At 47.9% G+C, this 12,840-nt stretch overlaps 1 protein-coding gene across 1 annotated transcript in view; it reads left to right on the forward strand.

Moving 5' to 3' along the window:
• Positions 1-3,770: 3,770 nt before the first annotated feature.
• Positions 3,771-12,840, forward strand: part of TTLL6 (tubulin tyrosine ligase like 6) — a gene marked incomplete at its 3' end in the record, with an annotated part of 30,876 nt that continues 21,806 nt past the window's right edge. Inside the window, exons 1-8 of the mRNA XM_082604224.1 lie at positions 3,771-3,838; positions 6,324-6,578; positions 7,433-7,458; positions 8,714-8,832; positions 8,970-9,100; positions 10,619-10,775; positions 11,553-11,696; positions 12,303-12,388. Coding sequence (XP_082460350.1) covers positions 6,367-6,578; positions 7,433-7,458; positions 8,714-8,832; positions 8,970-9,100; positions 10,619-10,775; positions 11,553-11,696; positions 12,303-12,388 — 875 coding nt within the window. The 5' untranslated portion in view covers positions 3,771-3,838; positions 6,324-6,366. The remainder of the gene's footprint in view (positions 3,839-6,323; positions 6,579-7,432; positions 7,459-8,713; positions 8,833-8,969; positions 9,101-10,618; positions 10,776-11,552; positions 11,697-12,302; positions 12,389-12,840) is intronic.

Here is a 12,840-nt window from a genome sequence, read left to right on the forward strand (position 1 = left end):
CTAAAGTCACCGAGACGCTTCTGGGAGCTAAGAAGTCAGTTGCTTCTCTTTATGGCCACAAATCATTTATAGGTGATCAACAGAGAGGAAAAGGCAGTGCGTGGAGTATAGAGGAGAGACAGGTGGTGGGGTCAGACAGACATGGCTTCTAATCCCAGCTCTCCTCTTAACCTCTCCATGTTTCAGCCTTCTCATCTGTAATAGAGGGAAGAGAGTATCTGTGATATGATCTTATGAGGATGAGATGAGACAGTATGTATATAAAGTGCTTTAGTATAGTTAATACCTGTTACTTGGTAAGTAGGTTGTAAATTGTATTTACTATTATAAGTGAATGAAACTCAGTGTTTTAAGTGCCCGCTATATGAAAGGATGCAAGGTCGATGCTTTAAAAAGTGTTTTTTATTTTTTAATGCTCACAGCAACAGTTCTATTATATAAATGGGGAAAAAGAACCTTAGTTAGGTGAAACTAGTTCATGCATTTATTCATCCTTCCAGTCCATTCATTCAAGAAGCATAAAAACCTCTGCTATGCGCCAGACACTGTGGTAGGAGCTGAGAATTTAGACATAGCCTCTTCCATCAGGGAGTTCACGGTCCAGGGCCACACAGCTGAGAATGATAGGTAGCAATTAGTGAGCACCTACTATGTGCCAGGCACTGTTCTAAGCACATTGTATTAACTCAAATGAATTACCTCATTTAATTCCCACGGCTGGGGCAGACCATTTTACAGATGTGGAAACTAAGGCAGAGGGCTATTAGGATAAGTAAATTGCCTGAGGCCACACAGCTAGGAAGTGGCAGAGCAGAGGTTTAAATCCAGGCAGAGAGACTCCAGAATCTTGAGTTCTCAGCCACTTCACTACAGCTGCCTCTTAGCAAGGGATTTAAAGCCACATCCCTGACGGCAGAGGCCCTGAAACTGGGAGGTAGATATAGTATCTCAGGATGCCAGCAGCAGCCCCCTTCTCTCTTTTGTATTCTCCTTAGCCTTGTCCTTTGAATCTGTGGCCCCACCTCTTTTGATTCCTCAAGGCTGCAAGACTGCTTTTGAACAAATTGTAAGGCAGGAGAGGAACCCCCAGGTTAGCGGGGAGTAGTTGCTGAGATTGGGAAAGAGAAGTAGAGATGCGAAGGTGGAGGATGGGTAAATTCAGATGTCTGGGGTCAGGCGTGTAGCCTAAATGAGAGAGAAGTGATCTGAGGCATATGAAAATGTTCCCTCTCTCTTAAGGAAGATAATAGCACAGGGGCAGCTGTCACTTGGCTCCTGAGTCAGGGAGACAATAGGGAAAGATAGGGACTGGGACAGGCTGGAAAATGGCTAAAGAGGGAGCCATTGCTTGGCTCTAGTTGATTGCTGGCTTGAAGCAATGGGGACCTGCTTTTCCAAAAAGGAATGGAAATCTAGATTTTTATGAGAAATCTACATTTCCTAGTTATTGGCAGCTGTTTTTATGAGGAATCTACATTTCCTGGTTATTGGCAGCTGTTCTATGAGGAATCTACATTTCCTGGTTATTGGCAGCTGTTCTATGAGGAATCTACATTTCCTGGTTATTGGCAGCTGTTCTATGAGGAATCTACATTTCCTGGTTATTGGCAGCTGTTCTATGAGGAATCTACATTTCCTGGTTATTGGCAGCTGTTCTATGAGGAATCTACATTTCCTGGTTATTGGCAGCTGTTCTATGAGGAATCTACATTTCCTGGTTATTGGCAGCTGTTCTATGAGGAATCTACATTTCCTGGTTATTGGCAGCTGTTCTATGAGGAATCTACATTTCCTGGTTATTGGCAGCTGTTCTATGAGGAATCTACATTTCCTGGTTATTGGCAGCTGTTCTATGAGGAATCTACATTTCCTGGTTATTGGCAGCTGTTCTATGAGGAATCTACATTTCCTGGTTATTGGCAGCTGTTCTATGAGGAATCTACATTTCCTGGTTATTGGCAGCTGTTCTATGAGGAATCTACATTTCCTGGTTATTGGCAGCTGTTCTATGAGGAATCTACATTTCCTGGTTATTGGCAGCTGTTCTATGAGGAATCTACATTTCCTGGTTATTGGCAGCTGTTCTATGAGGAATCTACATTTCCTGGTTATTGGCAGCTGTTCTATGAGGAATCTACATTTCCTGGTTATTGGCAGCTGTTCTATGAGGAATCTACATTTCCTGGTTATTGGCAGCTGTTCTATGAGGAATCTACATTTCCTGGTTATTGGCAGCTGTTCTATGAGGAATCTACATTTCCTGGTTATTGGCAGCTGTTCTATGAGGAATCTACATTTCCTGGTTATTGGCAGCTGTTCTATGAGGAATCTACATTTCCTGGTTATTGGCAGCTGTTCTATGAGGAATCTACATTTCCTGGTTATTGGCAGCTGTTCTATGAGGAATCTACATTTCCTGGTTATTGGCAGCTGTTCTATGAGGAATCTACATTTCCTGGTTATTGGCAGCTGTTCTATGAGGAATCTACATTTCCTGGTTATTGGCAGCTGTTCTATGAGGAATCTACATTTCCTGGTTATTGGCAGCTGTTCTATGAGGAATCTACATTTCCTGGTTATTGGCAGCTGTTCTATGAGGAATCTACATTTCCTGGTTATTGGCAGCTGTTCTATGAGGAATCTACATTTCCTGGTTATTGGCAGCTGTTCTATGAGGAATCTACATTTCCTGGTTATTGGCAGCTGTTCTATGAGGAATCTACATTTCCTGGTTATTGGCAGCTGTTCTATGAGGAATCTACATTTCCTGGTTATTGGCAGCTGTTCTATGAGGAATCTACATTTCCTGGTTATTGGCAGCTGTTCTATGAGGAATCTACATTTCCTGGTTATTGGCAGCTGTTCTATGAGGAATCTACATTTCCTGGTTATTGGCAGCTGTTCTATGAGGAATCTACATTTCCTGGTTATTGGCAGCTGTTCTATGAGAAATCTACATTTCCTAGTTATTGGCAGCTGTTCTATGAGAAATCTACATTTCCTAGTTATTGGCAGCTGTTCTATGAGGAATCTACATTTCCTAGTTATTGGCAGCTGTTCTATGAGGAATCTACATTTCCTAGTTATTGGCAGCTGTTCTATGAGGAATCTACATTTCCTAGTTATTGGCAGCTGTTCTATGAGGAATCTACATTTCCTAGTTATTGGCAGCTGTTCTATGAGGAATCTACATTTCCTAGTTATTGGCAGCTGTTTTATGAGGAATCTACATTTCCTAGTTATTGGCAGCTGTTTTATGAGGAATCTACATTTCCTAGTTATTGGCAGCTACTTCTATTTTACAGCTATAACAACTACCACCACCACCATGGCCCAGTAAACATTTCTGTAGGCTAGATTCAGGACGCAAGCCCTGGTAGGCAACTTTTGAGTGAGCTGTTCTCTTTCAAGGGTTGGAGAGAAGCCAGAAGGATTTAGCCTTGGGGATGAAACAGGAAGGAGAGGGCTGGGAGAAGAGAAAGCCCCCAAAGAGAAAGCAAATATAGTTACACGTGGCACTGACTGTTGTCTGCCGTCTTGCACCTGTCTCGGGTGCCTTCCAAGAGGCTCTCGTGTCACAGGTAGCCTAGTTTACAGGGGAAGGTGGGCAAGACTGCCGTGATGAACCAGCTCCTGCAGACGTATCAATACATGGCCTCCATCCCTTCCTTGCTTACGTGCCTGAGGCCCTCTCGTGCGAGAGTAAACAGAATTTGACTGTTTTTTGTTCTTCTCTTTGAGGCAGACAAATGTAAGCAGCCACGACTTGTTTTTACCACTTGGGCAAGGATTCGAAAAAGGACAAAGACAACTCACAACTCCAGAGGCCAAACTCAGGGTCAGTTTTCTCTCCTCAAGTTAACATTAACCTTTAGGTAAACGGAGCCAGTCCTCCTTGAGGGCTTGGTAAACAGGAGCTGTTGTGGAGGCCACGGGAGGGGAGCTGGCCGTTTACCTGGCAGGAAGGAAGCAGCCCGAGGTCAAGATTTCATGTACTGTATCCTCTTGAGCTTTGCCAGGAATGTGCCTGTTCACTAAGATAAAGTGACTCACAAGGCCCAGGCTTCATCGTTAGTTGTGCTGAGCACAACCCTTTCTCCCCCTGTTCCGGTGTCACCACAGAGGGCTTAGGTGTTAAGGGACAGCCCCCTTCAGCAAGAGAGAGAAACAAGTGGCAATCCCTGGCCATTAAAAAACTGTGCTCTCTCTCGGGCTTCCCTGGTGGCGCAGTGGTTGAGAGTCCGCCTGCCAATGCAGGGGACACGGGTTCGTGCCCCGGTCCGGGAAGATCCCACATGCCACGGAGCGGCTGGGCCCGTGAGCCATGGCCACTGAGCCTGCGCATCCCGAGCCTGTGCTCCGCAACGGGAGAGGCCACAACAGTGAGAGGCCCGCGTACCACAAAAAAAAACAATAATAATAAAAAAACCTCTGCTCTCCCTCTGAGAAGTGGCTACAAGCATTCAGTGAGATCGTATATGTGACAATTCTTTGGAAAGCCTAAAGAATGATGCCCATGTAAGGGTTTATTATGAAATTATTCATAGGTAGCCTCTGAGTTAGAGCCCCCTCCCCCATTCTGGTTTGAGAAAGAAGCAGAGAGAGGTGGCAGGATGTATTAATGTTAAAAAAAACCCTGGCCGTAAGGTATAAAAGTTGTCTAGAATTAGCACGGTTGGGTACAGAGGGGAGATGATTCCCAAGAGACTGTGTGACTCTGGTGAGTCCGCTATAATTGCACGTTGCTGGTGGTAGTCAAAATTGTTGGAATCCCTCTGGGAAATAACATGGTGCTATAAATAAATAAATAAAATATCAGAGGCTACATAATTTTCATATTCATTAACTTAGTAATTCTAGTTCTGGATAAATATCTTAAGAATATAATCCTAAAGAAATACAAGCTCTTCTGTACATGAAAGTGTGCATTTTAGAGCTATTTATGTAATAGCAAGATTGAAAGCAACTTACATTGCCAATAATAGGGCAATGGTTGGTTCAATTCAGACACATTCCTTCAATGGGATGTTATTATACAACCATTAAAAATTAGAACTATGTAAACTTTGCCACAACCAGAAGGATGGTTATGTTATGATAGTAAGTGGGCAAAAAGCAGATACAGGATTGTTTATCTATTATGGTTACAATCATATAAGAATAATTATGCTTAGAAATTTAGAATAAAAAAGAATACAGTGAAGGGCCAAAGTTGCTATGTTAGCTACGGGTGATTTCCCACACTGCCCTTTTCAGAGCTTCCTTTAACGTTATAGTATTTCAAAGATAATAATACATTAGAATAAATTATAATAAAGCTATTATTAATATCTTATTTCAAAGCCAAAGAGTTTGTGAGGAAAGAACAGGGTAAGTAGCAAGAAGAGAGAGGGCCTGATATAGTGAGGAGGTTGGCGGGCTTTGGGGAGGTGAGGAGAGGGGGGGAAAGCACCCGAAATTTGGCTTTACGGTCATAGAAGCCTCAGATGTGAAGAGGATATGAACCAGTTTATTGGGCCTGGGCAGTTCTGGGTACCCAAAGGCAGACTAAGCACATTCCTAAGGATTAGTGAAGCAGGGGCATTAAAAACCATGTCAAAAAATTCGATATTTGAAATTTCAAGCAAACATCACAGAAGTCATCATGGGGGCGGCGGGGGTGGGGGTGGAATGGGAACTTCGCTGGACTTCCTTGTAGGTATTTTACAATTTGGTCTTGCTTTCATCTTGAATTGGATGGTGAGGGAGACACTGTAGCCTCCTCTGGGGTTGGGGTCTCCGAAGGGCTGCATCTGGCCCCGGGCTTCAATCTTGTTCAACCAGCTACGAGTCAGTCCTGCACTCATGAGCGCCCGTTGTGTTCACTCTCAGGCCAGCAGATCATGGGAGGGAGGTTTGGTGCAGAGCCCAAATAGTTAACAGACTTCCTCAAAGCACCTCATCTGCACCCACGGGGACTAACTCCCTCAGCTAGGGAGGCTTAGGGCTTGGTTCTGAGGCTGTCTCCAGACACTCACTCACTTTAATAAGATTGTTTATGGCGTGGTGCCATGCATAGCATCTCAGCTTGCTTCTGAAAACCCCAGGAGGGAAAAACCAAGGCCAGTGTTGGCTGAATGAGTCCCCAAGGTCATAGTCTTGGCAAAAGGTGGAATCAGCTCCTTGCTGGAGCCTGCACCAACTGTGGAGGTGGGGTGGCATTTTATAAACTGCAACCTGTTGTCTGGTCTCTGAGCGCTGGTCCACCGCCCACAAGAGCAAGGGAGGGGGCTCCCCCTGCAGGTGGATCCGAGTAACTGCCACTCCATTTACCCTCTCTCCAGGGGAGGACCGGTGTTTCCCCAGAGCTTCCTCCAGGCAGGGGAGATGCTCCAGTGCCTGCTTTTGGAAGGAGAGGAAGGGAGAGACTCAGAAGAGAGACAGGACAGTTCCATAGAAGATTCAAAAGAAATCGTCACCCTGGCTTTTGTGAGCGAGAACACTGGGGCTCAACATGGGCTTCAGAATGCCCAGCAGCAAGGCAAGAAGAAGAGGAAGAAAAAGAGGTTAGGACTGAAAGATGAGGAATGGGGATCCATGTTGAACCGTGGATCCCAGGGGGGACCTGGAGGGGGGCGGGCCTCGGCTGCTAAGGAGTGGGTAAAGGAGAAACTGTGCGGAGGAAAGCTCACACCACTTTTGGTTCATATAAAAAGAACCCACTTTTGATCACCTGTTTTATAGAATCCAATAATGGTGTGTACTATAAAACCATGCCTGTCCTAATCCTCCTTCTAGTTGTGTTTAGAATCCCTTTAAAACATTGTGTGGGGAGAGACGATTGATTTCCTTGTTTTAAGAAAGTACTTATTGTCCTGGGGATTTCGTACACTTTAAATGTAACAGAATCACGCTGGCTTCTTAGGATCTGACTGCAGCGGCCACATTCTAGTTCCTATTTAATATTTTGCCATGCCTTGCTCCATTCTGGGGGGGGGGAGTGAATTACTCCTCAGACTGATTGATGTCTGAAAGCTTGTCTGCTTTCTAACTCACAGCTTCCCTTAATGGGGGGGCAAGAGGAGGGAGACCATGAAGTATTTTGGCCAAAAGGATGTTCACTTCCTGTTCCCGATGGGCCACTGGAGTAAAAGGATTGAGGAGGCGATGATGTTCATATGAAGCTTCAAGCAAACTCGGCTATAATCACAATACAGAATTTCTAGCTCGTGGGCGGAGTATTCTGAACCCATGTTTGCTGTTATTCTGCAACCCTGGGGATTTGTGCCCTCAGTAACAGGGATGGTCACCCCGGGCTTAGTGTGGCCACTTAGGTATCAGGCAGCTCCATGTGGGACACGATGTTTCTACGTGCAGTCCCTTGTTCTGGCATGTGTGTCTGTCTCTGTCTTGGTGCTTTCCCCTTTCTCTTTTCCAGATGATTGGTGATCAGTCTGTCCAGCTGCCGATATGAGAGTGGTGAGCATCTGCATTCAAGGCACCCACCATGGGGACCCACTGGATTCCCCCAAAGAGTTGGGAAGGCTCACTCATATATTCTTTTTTCCTTTTTTTTTAGAAGGGTGATTTTTTTTAAAAAATTATTTATTTTATTTTTATTATTTATTTTCTGACTGTGTTGGGTCTTTGTTGCTGCCCAGGCTTTCTCTAGTTGCGGCGAGTGGGGGCTACTCTTTGTTGTGGTGTGCGGGCTTCTCACTGCAGTGGCTTCTCTTGTTGTGGAGCAGGGACTCTACGCTCATGGGTTCTAGAGCACAGGCTCAGTAGTTGTGACGCACGGGCTTAGTTGCTCTGTGGCATGTGGGATCTTCTTGGACCAGGGCTTGAACCCGTGTCCCCTGCATTGGCAGGCGGATTCTTAACCACTGCACCACCAGGGAAGTCTGCTATTTTCATTTCGAATTTGGGTGCTTTAGTTTGGTCCTGACTCTCCTGGTCACTGCAGGCACTTCTTCCTTTCCAGGCTCTTGAAGGCATTTGAGTTTGTGTTGGAGTCAGCTCCCAGTTATTAAGATTAATAGGGATCGGGCTATCGATCGGGCTATCGGACTATCGCCCTGGTGGCGCAGTGGTCGAGAGTCCGCTTGCCAATGCAGGGGACGCGGGTTCGTGCCCCGGTCCGGGAGGATCCCACACGCCGCGGAGCGGCTGGGCCCGTGAGCCATGGCCGCTGAGCCTGCGCGTCCAGAGCCTGTGCTCCGCAACGGGAGAGGCCACAACAGTGAGAGGCCCGCGTACTGCAAAAAAAAAAAAAAAAAAAGATTAATAGGGACCGAGGAAGAAGGACGTGATGGCATATATATGGTTTTGAAATACACTGCATAGTTTCTTCTGTCAGTTTACCTTGCTAATTAAGCTTGGCTCTGGCCGACGTTAAGGACTAGTTTATATCCCCTGAACATTCAGTGCTAGTGCGTGGAGGAAAGCCAGAGAGGCCTACTTGCTGGCAAGGGTGGGTGAAACATTCACCCCAGACAACCTTCTGTGGAGATCACTGGGCACAGGCTGTGTTCTCCAGGACCTTTCCACTCTCCGTGTTCCTTTCTCGGCAACGGTGTGTCCAGATGGGGCAAGATGGCTTCCAGTCCCAAGGAGCCCAGTTGTCTGGCTTCAGTGTAGGGTCTGGGAGCACCTAGAAACATAACCTCCCCACCACGTGCTCCTCCCCCACTTCCCGGCTGATGGGCCTTTCTTTCTCCACCTGCCATGGCAGTGCGTAGGGCTGCCCAACAGTATGGCCTTCGAGAGGGAGGAGAAAACGACGACTGGACTCTCTACTGGACTGACTACTCGGTGTCGCTGGAGCGGGTGATGGAAATCAAAAGTTACCAGGTATCTGGGTCAGAGCTGGTCCTCTGTGTAAGCGTGGCATCTACCCCGTGGAGCCCCAGTCTTATGACTGTCCCCAAGGGGAGCTCATGGGTACTCCCATGGACTCCCGTGTTCACGACTTCCGGCTTCCTTTGCAGAAAATCAATCACTTCCCAGGGATGACTGAAATCTGCCGCAAGGACTTGCTGGCCAGGAATATGAGCCGCATGTTAAAGATATTCCCAAAAGATTTCCACTTTTTCCCTAGGACCTGGTGTCTTCCTGCTGAGTGAGTGCCCACCTGCGCCCCTTTCTCCACTCCCCACCGCCAGTTTACATTTTCCTCTTGCCCCCGATTCCCTGGTTGCTCCTTTCCCTTCCCATAGGGTCTCCCATCTCTCTCTCTCCGCTTCAAGAAGAGAAGGAATAAAGGGTGTGTCCAAGGTTGAGAAAACACAAGGATCTGCCTATAAAATTAGATGACATTTAGGGGCTGGGTGCCTTGGAGCCTGTGCCTGCAGTCGGGATGAGAATTTGTTCTGACCTTGAAAGCTGTTGATTTTGAACTTGTTCCAGCCTTTTCACTATGCAGTTTCTGAATTTTTAAGGCCCTCGAGCATTTCTGGAGGGAGTGAGGTAATGGTTAGCACCCAGGTTAGGAGCAGGGAGGGACACCTGACCTCTGACCCATGGCAGTGCTGTGGATGGCAGTCAGCCTTTTCCCATCTCTGGTCTTACTCTATCCATCTGGAAAACGGACATCCATTCCTGGTACATAAAATACTCTGGCCCACACCACGAGAAGCAGGAGGAATGTGAGATGACGTGAGCATGACCTGGGTACCGTCTGGTGTTTGGGGTGAGGTGGGGGAGTAGAGGAGCGTTGCCATCAGAATTATTCTTACTCACAAAGGCCCCCCAGGAATCCTACTCTCCCGTTTGCCCCCAGTGCTTTCCCAAACCAAGTGCCCCAGGGTTCCCAGCCTTTCCTAACTTGTCTGGAACAATTTGCAGAGCTTAGCAGCAACTTCAAAGAAAATGTGTTTGCCATCGGGTTGACAGGCGCCTCCAGATTTCATGGCCACTGAGGGACATTGCAGTCATGTGACTTCTCCAGTGGTGACAATGCTCCTTTGACTTAAAATGCAAAACAAGAAGTATAAAAAAAAAAAAAAGAAGTATAGCAAGACTGAGATTTATAATCCTTTAAGTTGGTTTATTTCTTCTGAATATACTTTCTTCAAACTACGTTCAAAGATAGTATTTGCCCTGTCACACTCTAGCTGGAGTGGAGGCGTTACAGAGGAAAAGCTGAAGCCCAGAGCAGGGGAAGGGACTGATGGATCCAAGGTCACATCATTTGTCAGGGCCTGAGTCAGATTCAGAACTTCACACCTCTTATCTGCAAACTCAGAAAGCCAAACCGCTTGGATCACAGTTACCTTTGTGGGGTGTGTGGCATGGACCAGCACCTTGCCTGCATCATGTCATGTGTGAGATAGCTGTCATTGTCCTCATTGTGTAGATGATGGAATTGAGGGTTAGAGAGGTCAAGTCCTGGTAAAGGGCTACACCGCTGGTGAGTGCTGTTGCCGGGGTTTAAATCCAGGTCTGAATTCCCTCCAGAGCCCATCCTCTCTCCGCTGTGTGTGCTCGACTGCCTCTCCTATAACCAGATCTCTGGGCGTCTGTCTGTCAACTCCAGGGCTTTTGTCACTTTTTTCTTTTTTTTTTAATAAAGAGCTAGCCTTCATTTTCCCTGATACCCCCGCTAAAGGTGTATCTCGTTCTCTTCCTGCTCTGGTAGCTGGGGAGATTTGCAGAAGTACAGCAGGTCAAGAAAAAATAAGACGTACATCTGTAAGCCAGATTCGGGCTGCCAGGGGAGAGGTGTATTCATCACCCAGACAGTGACAGAAATCAAACCAGGGGAGGATATGATCTGTCAACTCTATATCTCAAAGGTACTTCCTCATCGTGATTATTTATTTATCATCCATGGCAACCTCAGGCTGTAGCTCCACTGGACTGGTTGTGAAAAGAGGGAAGGGAGGGTGGGGTGGGGGTGAAGCCAAGTCCTGCCTTGGACTTGGTCGGACCAAGCCTTCTGACCAGAGACGTGACATGTGCCTGGGCCAGAGCCCCCTTGCCCTTGCGCTCTTGTCGATTGGTCTGGCGCTGCCAGGCTGGCCCCTTGCCTGTAACGGACGGCAGCTGGGAGAGAGAGCCCCTTGGGTCTGTGGAGGCCCCACCTCCTTTGGGAGAGGGAAGTAGCCCTGGAGAGAGCATGGTAACCAGCTGTCCATGACTGGAGGTATAGCCGTGTACAGGGAGGGAGGCTTCTAGAAGGTGCATAGGGGACCTGGCTGGCATCGCAGTCAATACTGCAACTGCAGGGAGAACTCTGGCAGAGTGTGATAGTAGCAAGCCCTGGGTGGTGACAACATGGCCTTCATCACAGGACTTTGTCATGTTATCTTGTCTTGTTGCCAGGAGAGCTCTTGGAGGTGGTTACTCATGCCATTTGACAGATGAGGAAACTGAGGCCTGGTGTGCTTAGTGACTTCCACAAGGTCACATGGCCTAATTCCCCTTGTCCCCCTCCCCAACCCCAGCCCAGCCTGGCCTCTGTAATGCAGGTAACACTGGAGCTGAAGCCACGAAAACAAGACAGGGTGCTAATGGCCTTCAAGTCTGGGTTTCTCCTCTGACGCCGTGTGGCTTCTGTTCTCTCCTCCCAGCCCTTTATCCTCGATGGGTTCAAGTTTGACCTGCGGATTTACGTGCTCTTGACATCCTGTGACCCTCTCAGGATTTTCGTGTATAAAGAAGGACTGGCGCGCTTCGCCACCACCTCCTACTCCCACCCCTGCCCAGACAACCTGGTGAGCTTGGGGACACGCCACCTCCCCTCCTCCCTTAGCTGGTAAAAAATCCTAGTGACACCTACATTCCCAAGGCATGGTGGATGTGGCTGTCAGTTGCTGAACTGTGGTTTACTATGTGCCAGGGTGTATCTGTTCTTTATCTGTTTAGCCCTCCCAAGAGCCCTCAGAGATAGGGATTATCATCTCCAGTTTACAGGTAAGGAAATTAAAATCCAGTTATAAGGGACTTGTCCAAGGTCACAGAGCTAGGAAGAGGTGAGGTGGGGACTCGTGGCCTGACTGCAAAGCCACAATTCCGTGGTGCCCAAGGAAAGACGGATGTGGGCGAGCCCCCAGCCCTCCCCCCACATCCCCAGGCCCTCGGGGCTCCTGAAGTCCCCCCTCAGCAGAGCGCCACCCAGCCTCAGGAGGGGTGGGATTGTCTTATGCTCCAGGCTGTAGGACACCTCTTCTTACTTCCTCTGTTTTGCCAGTGTAAGTCAGCCCTAAGACGCCCCCTTTCTCTTCCATCTCTTTAAGCCCCAGGGGCCATGGAAGGGCACAGAGAGGAAGTGGAAGGCTGCGCTTCCTCCTGACCCCACAGACTTGTGTCTCTCTCCCCAGGACGATATCTGCATGCACCTGACTAATTATTCCATTAATAAGCACAGTTCCAACTTCCTTCGAGATGCTCACTCTGGCAGCAAGAGGTAAGGAAGCGGCTTCCCTTCTCTTTTCTTTCCCTGCTGGGCTCCGAGCTGCTCTCTGAGATTCTATCCAAACCCTGTCAGTCCCCATCAGTGTTTCCATCTTGGGTCACATGGTGTCAGAAAATATTTCTTTGCCTCTAAGCCCAGAACAGACTCCTTAGTCTCTGCCCTCTGGCTGTTAATCATTGAAAGAAGGCCACATCGGGCTTCCCTCGTGGCGCAGTGGTAGAGAGTCCGCCTGCCGATGCAGGGGACACGGGTTCATGCCCTGATCCGGGAAGATCCCACATGCCGCGAAGCGGCTGGACCCGTGAGCCATGGCTGCTGAGCCTGCGTGTCCAGAGCCTGTGCTCCGCAACGGGAGAGGCCACAACAGTGAGAGGCCCGCATACCGCAAAAAAAAAAAAAAAAGAAGGCCACATCATAAACCCTAGGAGGTTGGGAGGAGGAGA

This window comes from Mesoplodon mirus (genome assembly GCF_964341445.2).
Source record: "Mesoplodon mirus genome assembly, chromosome: 18".
Classification (NCBI taxonomy): domain Eukaryota; kingdom Metazoa; phylum Chordata; class Mammalia; order Artiodactyla; family Ziphiidae; genus Mesoplodon; species Mesoplodon mirus.